A 26,187-nucleotide genomic window follows, 5' to 3' on the forward strand; every position below is an offset into this window, starting at 1 on the left:
CGGAACTGGAGAAGATCTGCAAGAAAGAATGGCAGAGAATCCCCAAATCCAGGTGTGAAAAACTTGTTGCATCATTCCCAAGACGACTCATGGCTGTACTAGCTCAAAAGGTGCTTCTACTTAATACTGAGCAAAAGTTCTGAAGACTTATGGCCATGGGATATTTCAGTTCTTTTTTTATTGAATTTGCAAAAATTACTACATTTCTGGGTTTTTTCAGTCAAGATGGGGAGCAGAGTGTACATTAATGAGAAAAAAAATGAACTTTTTTTGAATTTACCAGAAAAAAAATGAACTTTTTTTGAATTTACCAAATGGCTGCAATGAAACAGAGAAAAATTTAAAGGGGTCTGAATACTGTGTGTGTGTGTGTGTGTGTGTGTGTGTGTGTGTGTGTGTGTGTGTGTGTGTGTGTGTGTGTGTGTGTGTGTGTGTGTGTGTTCTGATTTCTCTCTTTATAGGCATATTTGAGTAAAATGTAAATTGTTCTTTTATTCTATAAACTACTGACAACATGTCTCCAAAGTTCCAAGCAATAAATTTTGCATTTATTTTCTGAAAATGAGAAATGGTCAAAATTTAAAAAAAAAACCCCAGTGCTTTCAGACCTCAAATAATGCAAAGAAAACAAGTTAAAAATCATTTAGAAGCAACAATACTAATGTTTTACCTCAGGAAGAGTTCAGAAATCAATATTGTGTGGAATAACCATGATTGTTAATCACAGCTTTCATGCGTCTTGGCATGCTTTCCACCTTTCTTTCGCACTGCTTTTGGGTGACCTTATGCCACTCCTGGTACAAAAATATTTGTAAGCAGTTCTTCTTTGTTTGATGGCTTGTGACTTGTCCATCTTCCTCTTGATTACATTCCAGAGGTTTTCAGTGGGGTTCAGGTCTGGAGATTGGGCGGCCATGACAGGGATTTGATGTGGTGGTCCTTCATACACACCTTGATTGACCTAGCTGTGTGGCATGGTGCATCGTCCTGCTGGAATAACCAGTCCTCAGAGTTGGGGAACATTGCCTGAGAAGAAGGAATCAAATGTTTTTCCAGGATAACCTTGTATGCGGCTTGATTCATACGTCCTTCGCAAGGATTAACCTGCCCAATTCCAGCCTTGCTGAAGCCTCCCCAGTTCATCACTGATCCTGCACCAAATTTCACAGTGGGTGCAAGACACTGTGACTTGTACACCTCTCCAGGTCTCCGCCTAACCATTAGACGACCAGGTGTTGGGCAAAGCTGAAAATTAGACTCATCAGAGAAGCCTACCTTACTCCAGTCCTCTATGGTCCAATCCTTATGGTCTTTGGCAATCTTCAGCCTGGCTCTCCTTTGCTTCTCACTGCCTCTAGGAGCCTGTTACAAACTGTTCTTGCCTTGCACTTCACCCCAGCTGCCATTCGCCATTCCTTTTGTAGGTCACATGATCTCATCCTGCGGTTGCTGAGTGACATTCGAATAAGATGACGGTCATCCTGGTCAGTGGAGAGTCTTTTTCACCCTCTGACATACACCAATGTCACAGACTGTCCAGGAGTTGGCAGATGCTTTAGTCCAGGTCTGGGAGATCCCTCAGGAGACCATCAGCCGCCTCATCAGAAGCATGCCCAAGCATTGTAGGGAGGTCATACAAGCACGTGGAGGCCACACACACTACTGAGCATCATTTCCTTCTCTTGAGGCATTTCCACTGAAGTTGGATCAGCCTGTAACTTCATTTTCCACTTTGATTCTGAGCATCATTCCAGCTCCAGACCTCCGTGGGATATTAGTTGTGATTTCCGTTGATCATTTTTAGGTTTTATTGTTTTCAACACATCCCACTATGCAATGAATAAAGATTTACAACTGGAATATTTCATTCAGTGGTATCTAGGATGTGGGATTTTAGTGTTTCCTTTTTTTTTTTTCTCTTTTTTGTGGTGTGTGTGTGTATATAAATATATACTGTATGTGTATATATATATATATATATATATATATATATATATATATATATATATATATATATATATATATATATATATATATATATATATACACAGTGCCTACAAGTAGTATTCAACCCCCTGCAGATTTAGCAGGTTTAATAAGATAGAACACAACACCAATAACAAATCCTATCGTGGTTAGCCAAACATAAATAAATACCTACAAAAAAGGGCACCACATGCACAATGTTGTTTATAAAAAATCCTTTATTAATGACAAATAAACCAGCAAGGTGGTCATAAAATTGCCAGATACGGCAAAGGTGAGACACAACAGACACAAAACAAAGGTGGACAATTAGACCTAACAATAACAGCACTTAATGTGGATTTTAATAAGATGCTATACACATGGGAACTAGGTATATGAAGTAAATAAGATAATCAACATAGCAGGGCACATAATTAGGTATGTAAATGAAACACACCAAAAGTGGTTGTAGCATAAGCACATAGGGCCGGTATATGACAAGTGAAAGTCACATAGTTTAAATAAACCACACATAACGGTCCGTGAGCAGTATAAAAAAGCCCTTGCTAGGCCATATGGCCAGGGGACGAAGCATTTCCGTGCGAAACGCGCGTCGGGTGTGGTGGACTCCTGGACCTCCCTTTTCATGTGGGTATTACATTTGTTCCTAGGTAGCTTCTGTGGCCTCCAGGTAGGCCGTGCTATCCATCTTCCCATGGATGCGGACCAGATGGCCAGGCCCCTTGGCAGAGAAACAGCCCCACAGCATGATGCTGCCACCACTATGCTTGACTGTAGGGATGGTATTCTTGGGGTCGTATGCAGTGCCATCCAGTCTCCAAACGTCACGTGTGTGGTTGGCACCAAAGATCTCGATCTTGGTCTCATCAGACCAGAGAACCTTGAACCAGTCAGTCTCAGAGTACTCCAAGTGATCATGAGCAAACTGTAGATGAGCCTTGACATGACGCTTTGAAAGTAAAGGTACCTTAGGGGCTCGTCTGGAACGGAGACCATTGCGGTGGAGTACGTTACTTATGGTATTGACTGAAACCAATGTCCCCACTGCCATGAGATCTTCCCGGAGCTCCTTCCTTGTTGTCCTTGGGTTAGCCTTGACTCTTCGGACAAGCCTGGCCTCGGCACGGGAGGAAACTTTCAAAGGCTGTCCAGGCCGTTGAAGGCTAACAGTAGTTCCATAAGCCTTCCACTTCCGGATGATGCTCCCAACAGTGGAGACAGGTAGGCCCAACTCCTTGGAAAGGGTTTTGTACCCCTTGCCAGCCTTGTGACCCTCCACGATCTTGTCTCTGATGGCCTTGGAATGCTCCTTTGTCTTTCCCATGTTGACCATGTATGAGTGCTGTTCACAAGTTTGGGGAGGGTCTTAAATAGTCCGAAAAGGCTGGAAAAAGAGATAATTAATCCAAACATGTGAAGCTCATTGTTATTTGTGCCTGAACTACTTCTTCATACTTTAGGGGAACCAAACAGAATTCTGGTGGGTTGAGGGGTTGAATAATAAATGACCCTCTGAAAAGACTTTCCACAATTTAAAAAAAAAATAAACAAAGAAATAACATTCTTTTTTGCTGCAGTGCATTTCACACTTCCAGGCTGATCTACAGTCCAAATGTCACAATGCCAAGTTAATTCCAAATGTGTAAACCTGCTAAATCTGCAGGGGGTTGAATACTACTTGTAGGCACTGTATATATATATATATATATATATATATATATATATATATATATATATATATGTGTGTGTGTGTGTGTGTGTGTGTGTGTGTGTGTGTGTGTGTGTGTGTGTGTGTGTGTATATATATATATCTCTATCACACACACACACACACACACACACACACACACACACACACACACACACACACACATATATATATATATATATTTTTATTACAAACACACACACACACACATATATATATACATATACTTCGGGTATAAGGGGCTGGGCTTGCAGGGTTAGTCACAGAGCGGGGCAGGTCTGGCTGACCACACACCTCCCATTAGGGAGTGTGTCATACAATATAATGAGACTGTGGTTTTGGTCACGTGGTCTGTGTTGGAAGGTCCTGCAAGAGTTCAGGTTTTCTGGAAGGCACATGGAAGAGGCAGTTGCCTGCAGAGTCTGCAACGGCTATCTGTGTTGGGGGGAAGCTACCATCCTTCTGAGGGTCTGGAACTGATGGATGTGAACTGGTCAAGCAAGTCATACTACAGTTCAGTGATCCCAGTAAGGAAGCTTCCCTGGAAGTCAGGACCCATGTGATGCCAGCCTGTGAAGCCTGCAACGCTGCCAAGCACGTCGAAGCCCAGATCATGGGAGACTGTGTGCACTGACGAGGATCAGTTAATGAAGTGTGCGGACATAACCGCAGTTGAGAGTGGACTATATGTGAGGTCTGTGATGTATAACATGGCCTACAGTGGTTTACGAGTGCTTAATAAACTGCATGAACAGGTTTAAGAGGAAAATCGTCCCGGTGTGCCTTAATCCGCTGCCAAGTGTGCGTCCCCCAACACATTCAGTGAGCACTGCACTACAATAAATATATGTGTGAGTCTTATTCCATGGACATACAGGTTTTCCCAACATCACACACGCCGGTATATCACCAGTCTCGGCATTTACCTTTAAGGCTCCTCCTAAATTGCTTTTAATCTTCATTCCAAAGTACTGGACTGATGACTTCAGGGATTCGCGCTCCTCTGCCGACATCTGTGGAGCCACGCTGGCGCGATTAAGATGGCGTCCCCACGAGTCTGTGTCCTGAAGATGGCACAATACAGAACACTGAGATGCCAGCATCCATGTCCAGAGAAGGTGCCCGCCGCTGGGCTGTCACTGTATACTGGGCAGAGAGGCCCCCACAGGGCTGTCACTGTATACTGGGCAGAGAGGCCCCCCGCTGGGCTGTCACTGTATACTGGGCAGAGAGGCCCCCCGCTGGGCTGTCACTGTATACTGGGCAGAGAGGCCCCCCGCTGGGCTGTCACTGTATACTGGGCAGAGAGGCCCCCCGCTGGGCTGTCACTGTATACTGGGCAGAGAGGCCCCCCGCTGGGCTGTCACTGTATACTGGGCAGAGAGGCCCCCCGCTGGGCTGTCACTGTATACTGGGCAGAGAGGCCTCCCGCTGGGCTGTCACTGTATACTGGGCAGAGAGGCCCCCACTGGGCTGTCACTGTATACTGGGCAGAGAGGCCCCCACTGGGCTGTCACTGTATACTGGGCAGAGAGGCCCCCACTGGGCTGTCACTGTATACTGGGCAGAGAGGCCCCCACTGGGCTGTCACTGTATACTGGGCAGAGAGGCCCCCACTGGGCTGTCACTGTATACTGGGCAGAGAGGCCCCCGCTGGGCTGTCACTGTATACTGGGCAGAGAGGCCCCCACTGGGCTGTCACTGTATACTGGGCAGAGAGGCCCCCACTGGGCTGTCACTGTATACTGGGCAGAGAGGCCCCCACTGGGCTGTCACTGTATACTGGGCAGAGAGCCCCCCCGCTGGGCTGTCACTGTATACTGGGCAGAGGCCCCCCGCTGGGCTGTCACTGTATACTGGGCAGAGGCCCCCCGCTGGGCTGTCACTGTATACTGGGCAGAGAGGCCCCCCGCTGGGCTGTCACTGTATACTGGACACAGAGGCCCCCACAGGGCTGTCACTGTATACTGGGCAGAGAGGCCCCCACTGGGCTGTCACTGTATACTGGGCAGAGAGGCCCCCACAGGGCTGTCACTGTATACTGGGCAGAGAGCCCCCCCGCTGGGCTGTCACTGTATACTGGGCAGAGAGGCCCCCACTGGGCTGTCACTGTATACTGGGCAGAGAGGCCTCCCGCTGGGCTGTCACTGTATACTGGGCAGAGAGGCCCCCACTGGGCTGTCACTGTATACTGGGCAGAGAGGCCCCCACTGGGCTGTCACTGTATACTGGGCAGAGAGGCCCCCACTGGGCTGTCACTGTATACTGGGCAGAGGCCCCCCGCTGGGCTGTCACTGTATACTGGGCAGAGAGGCCCCCCCGCTGGGCTGTCACTGTATACTGGGCAGAGGCCCCCCGCTGGGCTGTCACTGTATACTGGGCAGAGGCCCCCCGCTGGGCTGTCACTGTATACTGGGCAGAGAGGCCCCCCGCTGGGCTGTCACTGTATACTGGGCAGAGAGGCCCCCACTGGGCTGTCACTGTATACTGGGCAGAGAGGCCCCCCGCTGGGCTGTCACTGTATACTGGGCAGAGAGGCCCCCACTGGGCTGTCACTGTATAGTGGGCAGAGAGGCCTCCCGCTGGGCTGTCACTGTATACTGGGCAGAGAGGCCTCCCGCTGGGCTGTCACTGTATACTGGGCAGAGGCCCCCGCTGGGCTGTCACTGTATACTGGGCAGAGGCCCCCGCTGGGCTGTCACTGTATACTGGGCAGAGAGGCCCCCGCTGGGCTGTCACTGTATACTGGGCAGAGAGGCCCCCCGCTGGGCTGTCACTGTATACTGGGCAGAGAGGCCCCCCGCTGGGCTGTCACTGTATACTGGGCAGAGAGCCCCCCCGCTGGGCTGTCACTGTATACTGGGCAGAGAGGCCCCCCGCTGGGCTGTCACTGTATACTGGGCAGAGAGGCCTCCCGCTGGGCTGTCACTGTATACTGGGCAGAGAGGCCCCCCGCTGGGCTGTCACTGTATACTGGGCAGAGAGGCCCCCCGCTGGGCTGTTACTGTATACTGGGCAGAGAGGCCCCGGCTGGGCTGTCACTGTATATTGGGCAGAGAGGCCCCCACTGGGCTGTCACTGTATACTGGGCAGAGAGGCCCTCCGCTGGGCTGTCACTGTATACTGGACACAGAGGCCCGCCGCTGGGCTGTCACTGTATACTGGGCAGAGAGGCCCCCGCTGGGCTGTCACTGTATATTGGGCAGAGAGGCCCCCACTGGGCTGTCACTGTATACTGGGCAGAGAGGCCCCCACAGGGCTGTCACTGTATACTGGGCAGAGAGGCCCCCCGCTGGGCTGTTACTGTATACTGGGCAGAGAGGCCCCCGCTGGGCTGTCACTGTATACTGGACACAGAGGCCCCCCGCTGGGCTGTCACTGTATACTGGGCAGAGAGGCCTCCGCTGGGCTGTCGCTGTACACTGGGCAGAGAGGCCCCCGCTGGGCTGTCACTTTATACTGGGCAGAGAGGCCCCCCGCTGGGCTGTCACAGTATACTGGGCAGAGAGGCCCCCCGCTGGGCTGTCACTGTATACTGGGCAGAGAGCCCCCCCGCTGGGCTGTCACTGTATACTGGGCAGAGAGGCCCCCCGCTGGGCTGTCACTGTATACTGGGCAGAGAGCCCCCCCGCTGGGCTGTCACTGTATACTGGGCAGAGAGGCCCCCCGCTGGGCTGTCACTGTATACTGGGCAGAGAGGCCTCCCGCTGGGCTGTCACTGTATACTGGGCAGAGAGGCCCCCCGCTGGGCTGTCACTGTATACTGGGCAGAGAGGCCCCCCGCTGGGCTGTTACTGTATACTGGGCAGAGAGGCCCCGGCTGGGCTGTCACTGTATATTGGGCAGAGAGGCCCCCACTGGGCTGTCACTGTATACTGGGCAGAGAGGCCCTCCGCTGGGCTGTCACTGTATACTGGACACAGAGGCCCGCCGCTGGGCTGTCACTGTATACTGGGCAGAGAGGCCCCCGCTGGGCTGTCACTGTATATTGGGCAGAGAGGCCCCCACTGGGCTGTCACTGTATACTGGGCAGAGAGGCCCCCACAGGGCTGTCACTGTATACTGGGCAGAGAGGCCCCCCGCTGGGCTGTTACTGTATACTGGGCAGAGAGGCCCCCGCTGGGCTGTCACTGTATACTGGACACAGAGGCCCCCCGCTGGGCTGTCACTGTATACTGGGCAGAGAGGCCTCCGCTGGGCTGTCGCTGTACACTGGGCAGAGAGGCCCCCGCTGGGCTGTCACTGTATACTGGGCAGAGAGGCCCCCGCTGGGCTGTCACTTTATACTGGGCAGAGAGGCCCCCCGCTGGGCTGTCACTGTATACTGGGCAGAGAGGCCCCCGCTGGGCTGTCACTGTATACTGGGCAGAGAGGCCCCCCGCTGGGCTGTTACTGTATACTGGGCAGAGAGGCCCCCGCTGGGCTGTTACTGTATACTGGGCAGAGAGGCCCCCGCTGGGCTGTCACTGTATACTGGACACAGAGGCCCCCCGCTGGGCTGTCACTGTATACTGGGCAGAGAGGCCTCCGCTGGGCTGTCGCTGTACACTGGGCAGAGAGGCCCCCGCTGGGCTGTCACTTTATACTGGGCAGAGAGGCCCCCCCGCTGGGCTGTCACAGTATACTGGGCAGAGAGGCCATGACTAAGTCAAAACACGTTGATCTTTCCTAACAGTGTGTTCGTGCCCATAACTATACAGTTATATGAAAAAGTTTGGGCACCCCTATTAATCTTAAGCTTAATGTTTTATAAAAAATTGTGTTTTTGGCAACAGCTATTTCAGTTTCATATATCTAATAACTGTTGGACACAGTAATGTTTCTGCCATGAAATGAGGTTTATTGTACTAACAGAAAATGTGCAATCTGCATTCAAACAAAATTTGACAGGTGCATAAGTATGGGCACCTCACCAGAAAAGTGACATTAATATTTAGTAGATCCTCCTTTTGCAAAAATAACAGCCTCTAGTCACTTCCTGCAGCTTTTAATGAGATCCTGGATGAAGGTATTTTTGACCATTCCTCTTTACAAAACAATTCCAGTTCAGCTAAGTTTGATGGTCGCCGAGCATGGACAGCCCTCTTCAAATGATCCCACAGATGTTCAATGATATTCAGGTCTGGGGACTGGGATGGCCATTCCAGAACAGTGTAATTGTTCCTCTGCATGAATGCCTGAGTAGATTTGGAGCGGTGTTTTGCATCATTGTCTTGCTGAAAGATCCATCCCCTGCGTAACTTCAACTTTGTCACTGATTCATGAACATTATTGTCAAGAATCTGCTGATACTGAGAGGAATCCATGCGTCCCTCAACTTTAAAAAGATTCCCGGTACCGGCATTGGTCACACAGCCCCAAAGCATGATGGAACCTCCACCAAATTTTACTGTGGGTAGCAAGTGTTTTTTCTTGGAATGCTGTGGGGTTTTTTGCCGCCATGCATAACGCCTTTTTGTATGACCAAACAACTCAATCTTGGTTTCATCAGTCCACAGGACCTTCTTCCAAAAAGAAATTGGCTTCTCCAAATGTGCTTTTGCATACCTCAGCTGACTCTGTGGCGTGCTTGCAGACACGGCTTCTTTCGCATCACTCTCCCATACAGCTTCTCCTTGTGCAAAGTGCGTTGTATAGTTGACCGATGCACAGTGACACCATCTGCAGCAAGTTGATGCTGCAGCTCTCTGGAGGTGGTCTGAGGATTGTCCTTGACTGATCTCACCATTCTTCTTCTCTGCCTTTCTGATGTTTTTCTTGGCCTGCCACTTCTGGCCTTAACAAGAACTGTACCTGTGGTCTTCCATTTCCTTACTATGATCCTCACAGTGGAAATTGACAGGTTAAACCTCTGAGACAGCTTTTTGTATCCTTCCCCTGAACAACTATGTTGAATAATCTTTGTTTTCAGATCATTTGACAGTTGTTTTGAGGAGCACATGATGCCACTCTTCAGAGGAGATTCAAACAGGAAAACAACTTGCAAGTGGCCACTTTAGGTAGCTTTTCTCATGATTGCATACACCTAGCTATGAAGTTCAAAGCTCAATGAGGATACAAAACCAAAAAAAGTGCTTTAGTAAGTCAGTAAAAAGTAGGTAGGAGTATTTAAAACAAGAAAATGATAAGGGTGCCCATACTTATGCACCTGTCAAATTTTGTTTGAATGCAGATTGCACATTTTCTGATAGTACAATAAACCTCATTTCAAGGCAGAAACATTATGGTGTCCAACAGTTATTAGATATATGAAACTGAAATAGCTGTTGCAAAAAAAACTATTTTTATAAAACATTAAGCTTAAGATTAATAGGGGTGCCCAAACTTTTTCATATAACCGTATGTGCAGTTTATTTTACTAGTCTGGAATGAAAGTCAATTTTTAGCTGCCTCGCCTACCGCTGGATCCTACTTCATTTTCACTCCATTGGGCAGTGAAACCCCCTGCTGGAACACCGGCGGCCCCCGAGCTTTATTATGGATACACTAGCCTTCACGGATGGACATTACAGAAGGACAACAAACGGAGCGGTGGTCATAGTGACTGCCCCATCAGATCTGTAACATAATTCCTTGCCTCATTATACTGCATCTTCTGACCAGCACAAGGTTTGGTAATCTTCACTGTACAATTAAAGGGTCATTTCCAGATTGCACCAGGGTAACCCTGCTGATGTCCTCTATCTGGACTTTCTAAAGGCATTTTATATGGGACCACACAAGAGGTTGGTAGAAACATGAGAGCAATGGGACTAGGGGAAAATGTGTCACTGGGTTAACTGGTTCAGTGATAGGAAATAAAGGGTGTTTTTAACTGTGACCCAATCCAAATGTGTTCCATTAACAGTGGGGTACCGTTACAGGGGTCAGTATTGGGGGCCACAGCGGTCAGTATTGGGCCCTCTTTGTTTAATCATATTTATTAATGACCTTGTAAGGGGCTTAAGCTGAAGAATTACAATATCTGCAGAGCTGATGCTAAACTCTGCAGTGCAATTAACACAGAGGAGAATAATTTATTGTTAGAGAAGGATTTAAAGAAGCTGGGGGCTTGGGCTGAGAACTTGCAATTGAAGTGTAATGTAGAGAAATGTAAAGTCATGCACCTCGGCATAGGAAATAAAATGTGTAGTGTATTTTTTGGACTTTAAAGATGCATTCCAGGTTTAGGAAAAATGTTTTTCCCATTTTATGCTGTCAATTAACACTTCCCTTTGCAGTGCAAAGCTGAGAGGTCATTATCACTAATTTTAATGTACTAGGGTAGAACAGGGAGGTAATAAATCTATTGTTAGTGTCTCTCTGTATTGTGTGTTATACTCACACAGCTTTGCTATACACACAAATACAGTCATGGCCAAAAGTGTTTGCACCCTTGAAATTGTTCCATAAACTTAAGTATTTGAGTTGGGGTGGATCAGGGAAATTCAGTATATATTATACATCTCGACTCCAGCAAAGCACTTAATAAAGTATCTCATACTATCCTTATTGAAATAATGACCAAGTATGGGATTGACAAGGCTACGGTTAGGTGGATTCATAACTGGCTCAATGATCGAACGCAAAGAGTGGTAATACTGTAAATGGCTGCACATCCAATTGGAAGACTGTTTCAGGTGGCGTACCACAAGGCTCTGTCCTGACCCCAGTTTTACAAAGTGGGGTCCAAAACGGCTCTGTCCTGGTTCCAGTGTTTCAAGTGGGTACCACAAGGCTCTGTCCTGGCCCCAATGTTGTTCAACATTTTTTATAAATGATCTAGACAAGGGAACTGAAGGTGAACTAATCAAAATTTGCAGACGATGCAAAACTAGCTAGGAGGGTTAGTTAACACTAGAGAAGACAGAGGAAGGATTCAGAAGGATCTAGATAAGCTTGAACAATGGGCAGCGACTAATAGAATGGTATTTAACAGAGAGAAAGGCAAAATTCTACATCTGGTCAAGAAAAATGAAAAATTACATCTATAGAATGGGAGGAATAGAACTAAGCAACAGCACGTGTGAAAAAGACTTGGGTATACTAATAGATCACAGACTACACATGAGTCAACAGTGATGCAGCAGCAAAAAAAGCAAATGCAATTCTGGGATGTATTAAGAGAAGCATAAAGTCTAGATTACGTGAAGTAATTATCCCCCTCTACTCCTCCTTGGTCAGGTGTCATCTGGAATACTGTGTCCAATTCTAGGCACAACATTTTTTTAAAAATACATTGAAAAACAGGAGCAAGTTCAAAGAAGAGGTACCAGGATGGGGATTGGACTGCAAAATATGTCATACGAGGAACGGTTACAGGATCTGGGAATGTTTAAATGCAAAAAAGAAGGCTAAGAGGAAACTTAATAGCAGTCTATACATATCGAAAAAGATGTCACATTGTAGAGGATTATCATTATTCTTATCAACACATGGAAAAACGAGTAGCAATGGAATTTAACTGAAAGGGAGAAGATTCATATTAGATATTAGAAAAACTTTTGACAATGAGGGTGATCAATGAATGGAACAGGCTGCCACGAGAGGTGGCGAGTTCTCTTTCAATGGAAGTCTTCAAGCAGCGTGTCATGTGACTGTAGGAAAGCTGGCGCAGAAGCACCCTATACTGTCCCTTAATGTAGGGGAGTCCTAGGTCTATCCCCAACTCCAGTTACCCCTAAAGGTGGAGATGCCTGGGTTTGTACCGCTCTGTACTCCTTCAAAAAATTCTAAGCTGCTCCCACCCTCCCCCCAGAAAAGAAGGGGGCAGGAGTGAAAAAAGGGTAAACACAGTGTCACGGTCCCACCAGGGGGTCGGTCAGCGGACTGCACCACACACACACCGGGATGGTATAAGGGACAGGAAGGCCCTACCGATAGGGAATGGCCTCACTGATGATCTGGCATATCTGACATTGGGTTAGAACGCAAACAGCTACGACAGTTTTGGCGCCCAAAGTGGGGCCGTGGTAACCAGTCTATTCGGAATCCGTATGTGTGAGCTTCCTGGGAGATTGGACATGGAAATCCAGCTGCAGCAAGGTGAGAAATGTTATTCTTACACTTTGTTTTACACTTACAATCTCTTTGGATCTCTCCATATCTCTGGGTAAAGGCTGTGAACACGGTTCAAAGAACCTACATCACCAGTGAATTTTGTGTTTTGTCTGTTCTTGGTCTGTTGGTCATCTTGGATTGTCAGTACATTGTATAGGGTTGTGTTTCTGCTTTTTATGTTTATGTAGTTGGCTTTGGCATTTTTGGATTGTAAGTGGACACTGCTGCAGTTTTACATACGTTGTGTTAATTCCAAAGTGCAAAATAGGCAGGCTGTGTAAATCTTGTACGTATGTATATGAGAACCTCTGAATGACATGAATGAGATGAGGAATGAGTAACTGAATATAAGGGATATAAATAAGTCCCTGATTGATGAGGGGTTCCATTAGGTGTGATCCTCTGTATGTGACGGAGGACATTATTCAACTCACTTTGAGCTGAATCAGGCAGAGTGATTGAGATAAGGGATTTTGATCCTCTTCTTGTAAAAATCATCTGAAAAGTGAAAGAAAAAAAAAATCCCTGAGTGAGCACGAATGAATCACATAAGTATCATTACTTATCCAATTGTTGCAGAGAGTCCAGGATGGATGAGTTGTGGATATTTTTAATTTACATCTGAGATTCAGTGAAACCCGTGTTATATATGGTTTGACATTGGACAGGTTTCTGTATGTGGTTTGGCCGGACACGGTCAGGATCAGATTATTCAAATTGTGCAGTGATCTGCCCGTATAGCGAAACGGTTTTTGATTCCCAGAGGATGAAGGTTTTGTAGAAATCAATTAAGTCTAAGAACTGCTGCATTCTGTTTCTGTGTGAAGGACACAATTTCTAAAATTCTGATGGGAGGGGTAAATGAAGCCACTGCACAATTGCTTGTGAGTTTCTCCTTTCTGTGTGGAGGGATGCTGTAAATTCTTATCTCAGCTGAGTTCCTGATGGGAGGGGGTATGGAGCTGCGCCCAAGATTCTCTGTATTTCTGTCCATGTGGCACGAGCTGGGAGATGTTTTTTTTAAAGCAACAGTACTGTATTGAAGTAGAAAGAAATATTGTAAGTTGAAGTTGAAAGTAAAATATGGTGCCTATTTTTAGAAGGAAACTTGTAAGTGATTGTTTGGTCATCAGTGTGATTGAAAGATTGGTAAAAGATTCACTTGCTTCTAGTTGTGTGATTGATATATAGCTAATTGAGGATCAACAAAAGGAGGTAGTCAACTGCACGGCTGATCTAGTAGGTTAGAGGCCTACACATCTGGGCCTTCTTACTTCAGTCAGCGGTTTTTTATTGAAGGCAAAGAGCCTTTCCACGTTCCATGGAGCTGGGCTAGTAGGTTAGAGGCCTAACACATCTGGCCCTTCCTATTCTAAGTGAGCTGATCTAACGGGTGAGAGGCAAAGAGCCTTCTTGTTATATCCTATAGGTCTACAGGGTGAGAGGCAAGAAGCCTTCCCGCTACACCTGGCAGGCTTACTCTAACTTGCTACGTGTGGCCTGTAGACAAGGTCCAGCCACACTAAAAGGGCATTTGCAGAATAAAGGCAAGCTGACTGGAGAATAAGTTGAAGCCATGGGCAACTTGCTCTGTGTGCAGTCAGGGCCCCCAATGGGATCCAGAACCGCTACGCAGCTTGTAAAAGATAAAGAAGAAAAGGAAGCAGTGAAAGATGTGGGACTAATCTTGAAAAAGGCAAACATGTTAGAGTGTGGATGTTTGGATGTATAAAAAAGGCACATAAAAGGGAGGAAAATAGCAAGTGAGTAAATGGTGTTTGAGAAAGTGCAGCAGTACGGAAGTAAGGTGTATTATGAATGTTTTGATGCTCAAAAGTCCGACTATGACCGACACATTACTGCTACTATACCTTTGTATAACCAGAGACCCAGACAAGACAAATGGACTTGTAAACACTGTGGTCAGACAAACCCAAACTGGAGATACTTGTATGACCTGTGCTACTGACCTAAGTGAATTGCACTAAATCCCGTCCGGAGAAGATCACATGTATTGACATGAGAAGCTGACACAGGAGTGGGGTTAGTGGGGACATTGACTTTGGGAGTAAGCTGACAGTAATCCTGAGAGGGAGGGAGTTGTAGAACAGCATGTCATCCCCACTGATCATCTGGTCACCTCCACCACCAGACAACCATCCACAGCAGGACCAAGAAGGGTGTGTAGGGTAAGACAGATACAGGAGTATTATCCCTGGAGCCCCTCTGACCACCTAGCCAAGCTAAAACAGTTGCCTTACCCTGAGAACCAACCTTTCTCATTTTACAGACAAATAAAGACACTACAACGGACGTATAAGTGCACCTGGGCAGACCTAGAGAGTTTGGTGAGCACAAAGGCAGGTGACGTACTAAGACGCATAATTAAGACTTTTACAGATGTGACAAAGGACGCTAAGTAAACTGATTTTGATTGGGGCAGCCGGGAATGTGGTACACAAAGGCTTGATAATGCCAGATATGATTACTAACGAGATGGTGGAATGTGTGGGGGTATGTTATGGTTTCCAATGGCAAGGAAACATCAGAAGCATAGAATAAACGGACAAGCTCTCGGGTGATGGAAACTAGAGCTGACCGCGATGCTAAACCTACACACCACACTAGAAGTAGCCAGGGGGCATTCCTGCGTTGTCTCTAGATGCCGCGCGCCAGCCGGAGAACTAACTACCCCTGGTAGAAGAAAACACAGTCCTGGCTTGCCTCCAGAGAATGTCCCCACAGGCGATAGCAGCCCCCCACATATAATAACGGTGAGAGCAGATGAAAAGACACACGTAGTATGAAAGCAGATTTAGCACAGAGAGGCCCGCTAACTAAATAGCAGAAAGATACAACAGAGGACTTCGCAGTCAGCTGCAAAACCCTTCAAAACACCATCCTGAAATTACCTTAACTCATGTGACAACTCATGCCACTGGAGTGGTAATTTCAGCCCAACAAGAGCTTCCAGCTGCAGAGATTCACATAAGTGCAAACTGGACAAAACATACAAAAATAGACTTAAGGACTAAAGTGTCCAACTTAGCTGAGCAGAAAACTGGGAGCAGGAACATGCAACAGAATCACTCTGGATACATTGATGGCCAGCATTAGAATGACTAAGGAGCAAGGTTAAATAGGATACTCCCACATCCTGATAGGAACAGGTGAACTGAAGGCAAAGCTTGCAGGACACCAGTACCACAAGAGACCACCGGGGGAGCCCACGAACCGAATCACAACAGTACCCCCCCCTTAAGGAGGGGGCACCGAACCCTCACAAGAACCACCAGGGCGATCTGGATGAGCCCTATGAAAGGCACGGACCAAATCAGAAGCATGAACATCAGAAGCTGTAACCCAAGAATTATCCTCTTGACCGTAGCCCTTCCATTTCACCAGATATTGAAGTCTCCGTCTGGAAACACGGGAGTCCAAGATTTTCTCCACCACGTACTCCAATTCACCCTCAACCAGCACAGGAGCAGGAGGCTCAACAGAAGGCACAAGTGGTACCTCATACCTCCGCAATAATGACCGATGGAAGACATTATGGATAGCAAAGGATGCTGGGAGGTCCAAACGAAAAGACACAGGGTTAAGAATTTCCAAAATCTTATAAGGACCGATGAACCGAGGCTTAAACTTAGGAGAAGAGACCCTCATAGGGACAAAACGGGAGGACAACCACACCAAGTCCCCAACACGAAGACGAGGACCAACACGACGATGGCGATTAGCAAAACGTTGAGACTTCTCCTGGGACAACTCCAAATTGTCCACCACCTGCCCCCAAATACGATGCAACCTATCCACCATGGTATCCACTGCAGGACAATCCGAAGACTCCACCTGACCAGATGAAAAACGAGGATGGAACCCTGAATTGCAAAAGAAAGGGGAGACCAAAGTGGCAGAACTGGCCCGATTATTAAGGGCAAACTCAGCCAACGGCAAAAAGGAGACCCAGTCATCCTGATCAGCAGACACGAAACACCTCAAATAAGTCTCCAAGGTCTGATTAGTACGTTCCGTCTGGCCATTTGTCTGGGGATGAAATGCAGACGAAAAAGACAAATCAATGCCCATCCTGGCACAAAACGCCCGCCAAAATCTGGACACAAATTGGGATCCCCTGTCGGAAACGATATTCTCCGGAATACCATGCAGCCGAACCACATTCTGAAAAAACAGGGGCACCAACTCAGATGAGGAAGGCAGCTTGGGCAAGGGCACCAAATGAACCATCTTAGAAAAGCGGTCACACACCACCCAAATGACGGACATCTTCTGAGAAACAGGGAGATCAGAAATAAAATCCATAGAGATGTGTGTCCAAGGCCTCTTAGGAACAGGCAAGGGCAACAACAACCCACTAGCCCGAGAACAACAAGGCTTGGCCCGAGCACAAACATCGCAAGACTGCACAAAAGTACGCACGTCCCGAGACAGGGAAGGCCACCAGAAGGACCTAGCCACCAAATCTCTGGTACCAAAAATTCCCGGATGACCTGCCAACGCAGAAGAATGAACCTCCGAGATGACTCTATTGGTCCACTCATCCGGCACAAACAATCTACCAGGCGGACAACGATCAGGCCGATCCGCCTGAAACTCTTGTAAAGCACGTCGCAGGTCTGGGAAGACAGCAGACAATATCACCCCATCCTTAAGTATACCCGTAGGTTTAGAATCACCAGGGGAATCAGGTTCAAAACTCCTAGAAAGGGCATCCGCCTTCACATTCTTAGTACCTGGCAGATACGAAACCACAAAATTAAACCGGGAGAAAAACAACGACCAGCGCGCCTGTCTAGGATTCAGACGTCTGGCCGACTCCAGATAAATCAAATTTTTGTGATCAGTCAAGACCACCACCTGATGTTTAGCACCCTCAAGCCAATGACGCCACTCCTCGAATGCCCACTTCATCACCAAAAGCTCCCGATTACCGACGTCATAATTTCGCTCGGCGGGCGAAAATTTTCGAGAAAAGAACGCACAAGGTCTCATCACTGAACAACCTGAACTTTTCTGCGACAAAACCGCCCCCGCTCCGATCTCGGAAGCATCAACTTCCACCTGAAAAGGAAGAGAAACATCAGGCTGGCACAACACCGGAGCAGAAGAAAAACGGCGCTTAAGCTCCCGAAAGGCCTCCACAGCAGCAGGAGACCAATCTGCAACATCAGCACCCTTTTTAGTCAAATCAGTCAAAGGCCTGACAACGCTAGAAAAACCAGTTATGAATCGACGATAAAAGTTAGCAAAGCCCAAAAATTTCTGAAGGCCCTTAAGAGAAGTCGGTTGCGTCCAGTCACAAATAGCCCGAACCTTCACAGGATCCATCTCAATAGAAGAGGGGGAAAAAATGTACCCCAAAAAAGAAATCTTCTGAACCCCAAAAACACACTTTGAACCTTTAACAAACAGAGAATTGGTCCGCAAAACCTGAAAAACCCTCCTAACTTGTTGAACATGAGATTCCCAGTCATCCGAAAAAATCAAGATATCGTCCAAATACACAATCATAAATTTATCCAGATATTCACGGAAAATATTGTGCATAAAAGACTGAAAGACCGAAGGGGCATTTGACAGACCAAAAGGCATCACCAAATACTCAAAATGGCCCTCGGGCGTATTAAATGCGGTTTTCCACTCATCCCCCTGCTTAATTCGCACCAAATTATACGCACCGCGAAGATCAATCTTAGAGAACCACTTCGCCCCCTCAATGCGAGCAAATAAATCTGTCAGCAATGGCAAAGGATATTGATACTTGACTGTGATCTTATTCAAGAGTCTATAATCAATACAAGGTCTCAAAGAACCATCGCTTTTAGCTACGAAAAAGAACCCCGCTCCAAGAGGAGACGAAGAAGGACGAGTATGTCCCTTTTCCAAGGACTCCCTAATATACTCTCGCATGGCAGCATGTTCAGGTACAGACAGATTGAATAGACGACCCTTAGGAAATTTACTGCCAGGGATCAAATCTATGGCGCAATCGCAATCTCTGTGAGGAGGAAGAGAATTAAGAGTAGATTCCTCAAAAACCTCACGATAATCAGACAAAAACTCAGGAATTTCAGAGGGAATAGATGAAGCAATGGAGACCAAAAGGTGTGTCCCCATGATTTCCCTGACATCCCCAGCTTAGTACAGACATTGTTTTCCAGTCAAGGACTGGGTTATGAGTTTGCAACCATGGCAATCCCAGCACCAACACATCATGTAGATTATACAGTACAAGGAAGCGAATCACCTCTTGATGGTCTGGAGTCATACGCATAGTCACTTGTGTCCAGTATTGTGGTTTATTACTAGCCAATGGTGTAGAATCAATACCCTTTAAAGGTATAGGAACTTCCAGAGGCTCTAGATCAAACCCACAGCGCCTGGCAAAGGACCAATCCATAAGACTCAAAGCGGCGCCAGAATCCACATACGCATCCGCAACAATAGAAGATAACGAACAAGCTCTCGGGTGATGGAAACTAGAGCTGACCGCGATGCTAAACCTACACACCACACTAGAAGTAGCCAGGGGGCATTCCTGCGTTGTCTCTAGATGCCGCGCGCCAGCCGGAGAACTAACTACCCCTGGTAGAAGAAAACACAGTCCTGGCTTGCCTCCAGAGAATGTCCCCACAGGAGATAGCAGCCCCCCACATATAATAACGGTGAGAGCAGATGAAAAGACACACGTAGTATGAAAGCAGATTTAGCACAGAGAGGCCCGCTAACTAAATAGCAGAAAGATACAACAGAGGACTTCGCGGTCAGCTGCAAAACCCTTCAAAACACCATCCTGAAATTACCTTAACTCATGTGACAACTCATGCCACTGGAGTGGTAATTTCAGCCCAACAAGAGCTTCCAGCTGCAGAGATTCACATAAGTGCAAACTGGACAAAACATACAAAAATAGACTAAAAGGACTAAAGTGTCCAACTTAGCTGAGCAGAAAACTGGGAGCAGGAACATGCAACAGAATCACTCTGGATACATTGATGGCCAGCATTAGAATGACTGAGGAGCAAGGTTAAATAGGATACTCCCACATCCTGATAGGAACAGGTGAACTGAAGGCAAAGCTTGCAGGACACCAGTACCACAAGAGACCACCGGGGGAGCCCACGAACCGAATCACAACAAGCCCCCGCAGTATATCACACACCTCACGTAGTATATAACACTGCCCATGTAGTATAGCACAGCCCCCGCGGTATGTCACACAGCCCACGCAGTATATAACACTGGCCATGTAGTATATAGCAGCCCCTGCTGTATATCACACAGCCCACGCAGTATTTAGCAGTGTGGGCACCATATCCCTGTCGCCTGTCGCTGATTGTTCGTGGCAGGCCACGTAGTATATAGCGTAGTATTCTAGAATATGTATGTAGTTTATTTATGAAGAATAATGCAATAATGGGTAAGGCTAGTTTCACATTTGCGTTTAAAACGCAAACGCAGGTGGTAAAAAAAAAAACGCTGCGTTTTGACGCGTTTCCATGCGTTTTTTCCTGCGTTTGCGTTTTTGAAACGCATGCGGAGAAGTGTGTGACAGCTGCCAATGATCAAAATCATCTAGAAAACCCACTATAAATAGAAATAGCTAGGGTTGGGGTAGGGTCAGGATCCCTAGGGTTAGGATCCCTAGGGTTAGGGTTTGGATCCCTAGGGTTAGGGTTTGGATCCCTAGGGTTAGGATCCCTAGGGTTAGGATCCCTAGGGTTAGGGTTTGGATCCCTTTATCACCTTGATGGTGGGGGGTGGCTTATCAGTGTGTATTCTTGTTTTTTTCTATTGAAACACAAAAAAAGCCTCTAGAAATTACTACATGTTGCATTTCTGCAACAAAACGCAAGCATAGAAACGACGCATGCGTCGTCAAATGCGGCAAAACGCATACAAAAAAAACGCATGCGTTTTTAATGTTAAATATAGGGGAAAAAAAATGCATGCTTTTTTGCGCTAAAATGCAGCGGGAAAAAAACGCAAATGTGAAACCAGCCTAAAATATATTTATTATCATTACATTTTATTGGTCATAGAACTTAATACAATTGAATGAAATTATGAAACAGATCAAAATATATAAACCACATTACATGAACTGTAACTGTATTTAAATAAATCGGACAAAAGAAGGACATTGACACTATAATATATTTATTAACAATATCAAGCCAAAATATTTTTGTACACCACATTTCTTGTGAATACCTTTTGACTACCTATAAGCAACTTTCCTTGTAAAGGGGTAGGAAGAACTTGCACCTTGACGTTGGATCTCATTTTAACTCTTGAAAATGCAACGTAGAGTTGTCCATGACCAAAAACGGGCTGCGATAGATATATGCCAACACGGTATAGAGTTTGACCTTGTGACTTATTTATTGTCATGGAAAAAGCTGGTATTACTGGAAACTGTCGACGCCGAAGCCTAAATGGAAGACCCGTGTCTGAAGGACATAAATCAATGCGTGGAATGAACACTTCATCTCCTTTTGCTGATCCAGTGATCACTCTTGCTTGAATGACGTGAGAATGGAGTCCAGTAACAATAAGGCGAGTTCCATTACATAGACCATTTTTCGTATTTAGATTCCGCAGCAACATTATGATTGTTCAACTTTCAGTTGAAGTCTGTGGGATGGCATTCCTGATGGCGTAAGACTGTTTAAAAATTCAACTGGATAATGCTCTCGTTCATCTTCATTGTCTACATCCACTGAATCATCACTTTTATACAACTTATACTCACCAGGCCTTCTATCCATCACCTGGGAATTTAGCAGGGCCACGTCATCATTCTTGGGACAGAGAATTGCATGAGAAGAGGCCCTCTCAACACTGCTTTGGTCGTTCACATCAATTTCAATGCATTGTCCAAAAGCATCAGTTACGATGCAGTCAGTGCACAACATGTCTCTGGTATTTCAATAATATCTTCTCCAAGGTTGTATTCGTTGCTAAGTTCACCGTTGCCAAGTTTAAGAAGCCAGTTGCTATACTCTGGGTCTGAAGATCGCATATTGTTAATTAGTTGGAGTTTATTGAACTGTTTCCAAAGGTCAGCCATTTTTAAGCTGGACTCGATAACATCTGTTCTTGTTCCATTTGGTATGACTGGAAGGCATTGCCTAAAATCTCCGCGTAAATGACAAAAACTTTACCTCCGAACGGAATTTTATTTTTTTCAGCAACATTTGTAGTCATTACTTCACGCAGAAGTCTGTCAATTAAGCTCAAAGCATATTTGGGTGCCATGGTGCACTCGTCAAGTATGAAAACATGTGCATTTTTTAACAGTCTTCCTGCAAATGTGTCTTGTTTTATTCTGGAAATAGAGATTTCATTGACTGGAACTGGTATCCCAAAGAGTGAATGGATAGTGCGACCTCCTCGTAAAAGGTTTGCTGCAATCCCTGTTGTAGCCGACGGCAATACGACTTTTCCCAACCCTCTAACGTGATGCATTATAACTTCATAGAGGTATGTTTTACCGCTCCCTCCTGGACCGTCAATAAAGAAACATTTTGGCCTTGCATCTGCTTGGTTTTCTATAGCGCTCACAATAGTGTCATATGCAATCCGTTGTTGTTCATTTAAGGAGTTTGTCTTCTCTGTTGCCAACAATAATTCGTAAGCTTCGTCATACTCTGGAACTTGTGGAACTTGACTGGCAGGCTGGGGCAAATTAAAGTCCGAAAACGTTTTTCCATGTAGTAGTAAGTTATTTTGGACATCTTGCATGGCATAAGATTTGTAATTTTGACAACTTCCACTTCTGTTGTGAAGACGTAAGTAGTAGTCCTCGATTAAATGTTCTTTAAAATTTGTCCAAAGTTGAGCTGGATTTGTAGGCGGTCCAGATACACAGATGTAGGCAAACAATTCACGAAGTTGCTTAGGCATATGTAGGGTAACTGCGTCTTCTAAAGTAAGTTTCCACACAGTATCATCCAATAGAAGTCCTAAAGCCAAAGCTGCAGCTTTAAATGTATCGTGCAATACTCCGTTAACGGTTTTCAAATCGTCATGTTTTAGCTCCTTTGATATGTAGTAGTAACAGCCGAAGGCAATATCTTTCTTGATCCTTGACACTAACAGTATACATGCGTCCAATTATTCTGCTAACTCCTCGTTGTCTTGGATTCCAAGTTTTATTCCAAATGTAATGCTCTGGAATCTCTTGGTACAAATAGTGCCTTGCGTTTTCGTCACGGTGGTTAAGCAAAAACCATTCCATTAATGTTGATGTCGTGCTTAAAGTTTTTGAGACATCTTTGACTTCAGCATCTTCAAAGAAATAAAGCTGCTGTTGATTTGGTAAATGAATAGCTAAACGTATAATGGCATGGGACTGTGAATGCATTGGAAATGCAAATATCCTCCAAGCAGCTTCTGGAGCACTGACATATCTTGAGTCAACAAAAGTTGATGATTCATCGTGACTGTTTTCTGTTGTATTTCGATGTTAGCTTTGTCATGCCCCTTGTAGATGTACTTGAAGAGATATTTTACACTTTTTATTGAAGCACAGATTTCTACGTTGATGTGACAGTTGTAGCATTTTGATAAGTACGGGTTGTATGGGACTATCCATGAGTTATTTATAATTTTATTGTTGCAAGCAATGTTATCAATGTGTTGTCGCCGGTAGGATGGGTAGCCATCCAAGTCTTTAACAGTGTGCTGTTTCAACTCCTTTGGAAACCCTTTTGTACACTTTCCGTTTTCCATGCATGGACTTTTTGGATTTGCTACACCGCATGGGCCATGAACCATATGAGAGACTACAATATTATACAGTTCAGGATACTTTTCTTGGTTAGGAATTTCAGCCCACACTATATTGTCGATTTCTTCCTCCGTACGAATCTTGGAATCCGTGTCTAAGATAATTAGTATATGCGCATGTGGGAGACCTCGTTTCTGAAACTCTATGACGTGTACCATTGCTACGACTGTTCCAAAAAGCCCATTTTTGATGTCTTTCAAAAGGCTGATGAGTTTTAGTAAAAATATGCGTGCGACTAAGTCCGGCCTGTGTTCAACTTTTTGCCAGGGTTCTAGATTTTCGGTAATTTCCGGCCATTTAGGATTACAGGTCATTGTCACAAAAATGTCAGGTCTTCCAAACTTTGTTACTATTGCCATTGCATCTTGATAACGCTGTTGAATGTTGCGGGGGCTACCTTCAAACGACGACGGGAGGATTACTGTTTTTCCAATTGGAATTCCCTTTTCAATTGATTGTTTTTGCAAATGTTCTTGAAGAACGCAGTAGTCTTCAACTTTAAGTTGTTTTTGGTTCATTCTTATGAAATTTAGACGATTAGCTTCAATTTTAAACAGATGCGTCAACTAAGTACTGTTGTGTCAGTTTCCCACCGTTTAAAAGAGGATTGAAGTAATTTCGGACAGACAGACGAAAACTGTAGTATTGCAGCTGTGTAATTCTTCTTGAAGTTCCTTGTTGGTTTAAGTTTTCATGCCACCATTGTTCACCTCTTGGAAAGAATAGCGGATACAGAAGAGCATCAAGGTTGCTGTGCAAAATGCTAATTCGTTGTGTCTTAGGAACCAAAGGGTTGTTTTGGTCTGGCTTAAGATGGACTAATATATCCCTTTGAAAAGGAGGTTCTCCATCATCGTTTTGAAAAACAACTGCGATCTCACTTATACGTGGTTTGTTGTAAAGTCGAGGATTCTGTTTACGTTCTTGTTTAATGGCCATGACAATAGAAGGCATTTCAGTACCATTTTGTATAGCCCTCTGTTCCTCCTCAGCTTGAACGTCTTTTAGCATGCGATATGCGGCAGCAAATGGGCTTATTTTTTGTAAATGTACAGCAATTTGGTTCATCAGTTCAGCATCACACTTTTCGTTTTCTTTTAGGTTCATCCTTTGTTCTGTAGCCTCATTTGTATCAATGATGTATAAGTGTGCAAATTTTGGTGGTTGTTCTATTTCTGGGTGAAGTGTTCCAGTGCGATGGTAGATCTGGCTGTGAATTTTAAAACAATACGGTCTGAATCCAGGGGGTGGTGCAATGTTGGCACCGAATGAAGCAAACGCATGAGAACTGTTGATGCTTCTGATATTTTCCATGAAATTTCTACTGTGTTGATGCATTCCTTTCATTACCTGCTCAAACATCTGAGTAGTGAGGTCTCGGTAGCATAACTTTTCCTTTTTGGCAGCATTGAGTAAACTGATTGTTAGATGGTTTTTCATCAATGAAATTCAGAGAGTCGCATTTAGAGCAAACTGCATTCATATTCCCACAGTAGTGTTCATGAATTGTACTTTCATTGTCTGTTACGTAATGTGCAAGTTGTTGAATATTGTCCTGGTCGTGCCTTAGTTGGTAGAGCATTCGTTTTTTATGAATTTGGCGATCATGTTGTTCCTGTCGTACAACAGTTTGTTGTGGTGTCTCCGGTTGGCGACGGTGTCTGTGAGATTCCACATCTTGGGCTTGTCTGGCGGCAGTTTGTTGTGGTGTCTCCTGTTGGCGACGGTGTCTGTGAGATTCCACATCCTGGGCTTGTCTGGCGGCAGTTTGTTGTGGTGTCTCCGGTTGGCGACGTTGTCTGTGAGATTCCACATCCTGGGCTTGTCTGGCGGCAGTTTGTTGTGGTGTCTCCTGTTCCCGATGTTGTCTGTGAGATTCCACATCCTGGGCTTGTCTGGTGGCAGTTTGTTGTGGTGTCTCCTGTTGGCGACAGTGTCTGTGAGTTTCCACATCCTGGGCTTGTCTGGCGGCAGTTTGTTGTGGTGTCTCCTGTTGGCGACGGTGTCTGTGAGATTCCACATCCTGGGCTTCTCTAGCAGCAGTTTGTTGTGGTGTCTCCTGTTCCCGATGTTGTCTGTGAGATTCCACATCCTGGGCTTGTCTGGTGGCAGTTTGTTGTGGTGTCTCCTGTTCCCGATGTTGTCTGTGAGATTCCACATCCTGGGCTTGTCTGGCGGCAGTTTGTTGTGGTGTCTCCTGTTCCCGATGTTGTCTGTGAGATTCCACATCCTGGGCTTGTCTGGCGGCAGTTTGTTGTGGTGTCTCCTGTTGGCGACAGTGTCTGTGAGATTCCACATCCTGGGCTTGTCTGGCGGCAGTTTGTTGTGGTGTCTCCTGTTCCCGATGTTGTCTGTGAGATTCCACATCCTGGGCTTGTCTGGCAGCAGTTTGTTGTGGTGTCTCCTGTTTCCCCGATGTTGTCGTTTTCTTGCTGCTGCTTTTCTGTCATCCTCATTGGCGTATTTTCGTTTACGACCCATTCTAAGATAGAAACACAGGGAGATGCCGCCCATACAGGGAGACGCAGGCACACACCCTACACAATGGCGGCACTTGACAGCAGTGGAGGACAATGATGATTCCAGAATTGGCGGCAGACTGTGCCCGTCGCTGATTGGTCGAGGCAACCTT

General features: G+C 46.0%; 1 protein-coding gene across 5 annotated transcripts in view; it reads right to left on the reverse strand.

Annotated features, from left to right (window-relative positions):
* RECQL4 (RecQ like helicase 4) overlaps nt 1–26,187 on the reverse strand; it is a 227,312-nt gene that overhangs the window by 183,031 nt on the left and 18,094 nt on the right. For 2 of the 5 annotated variants that reach the window (XM_077293509.1, XM_077293511.1), the window contains one exon: nt 4,624–4,761. The exons of the other annotated variants lie outside the window; for them this stretch is intronic. In XM_077293509.1, the coding sequence (XP_077149624.1) occupies nt 4,624–4,761 (138 nt within the window). The remainder of the gene's footprint in view (nt 1–4,623; nt 4,762–26,187) is intronic. 5 annotated transcript variants of the gene reach the window in all.

This window comes from Ranitomeya variabilis, chromosome 3, assembly GCF_051348905.1.
Source record: "Ranitomeya variabilis isolate aRanVar5 chromosome 3, aRanVar5.hap1, whole genome shotgun sequence".
Classification (NCBI taxonomy): Eukaryota; Metazoa; Chordata; class Amphibia; order Anura; family Dendrobatidae; genus Ranitomeya; species Ranitomeya variabilis.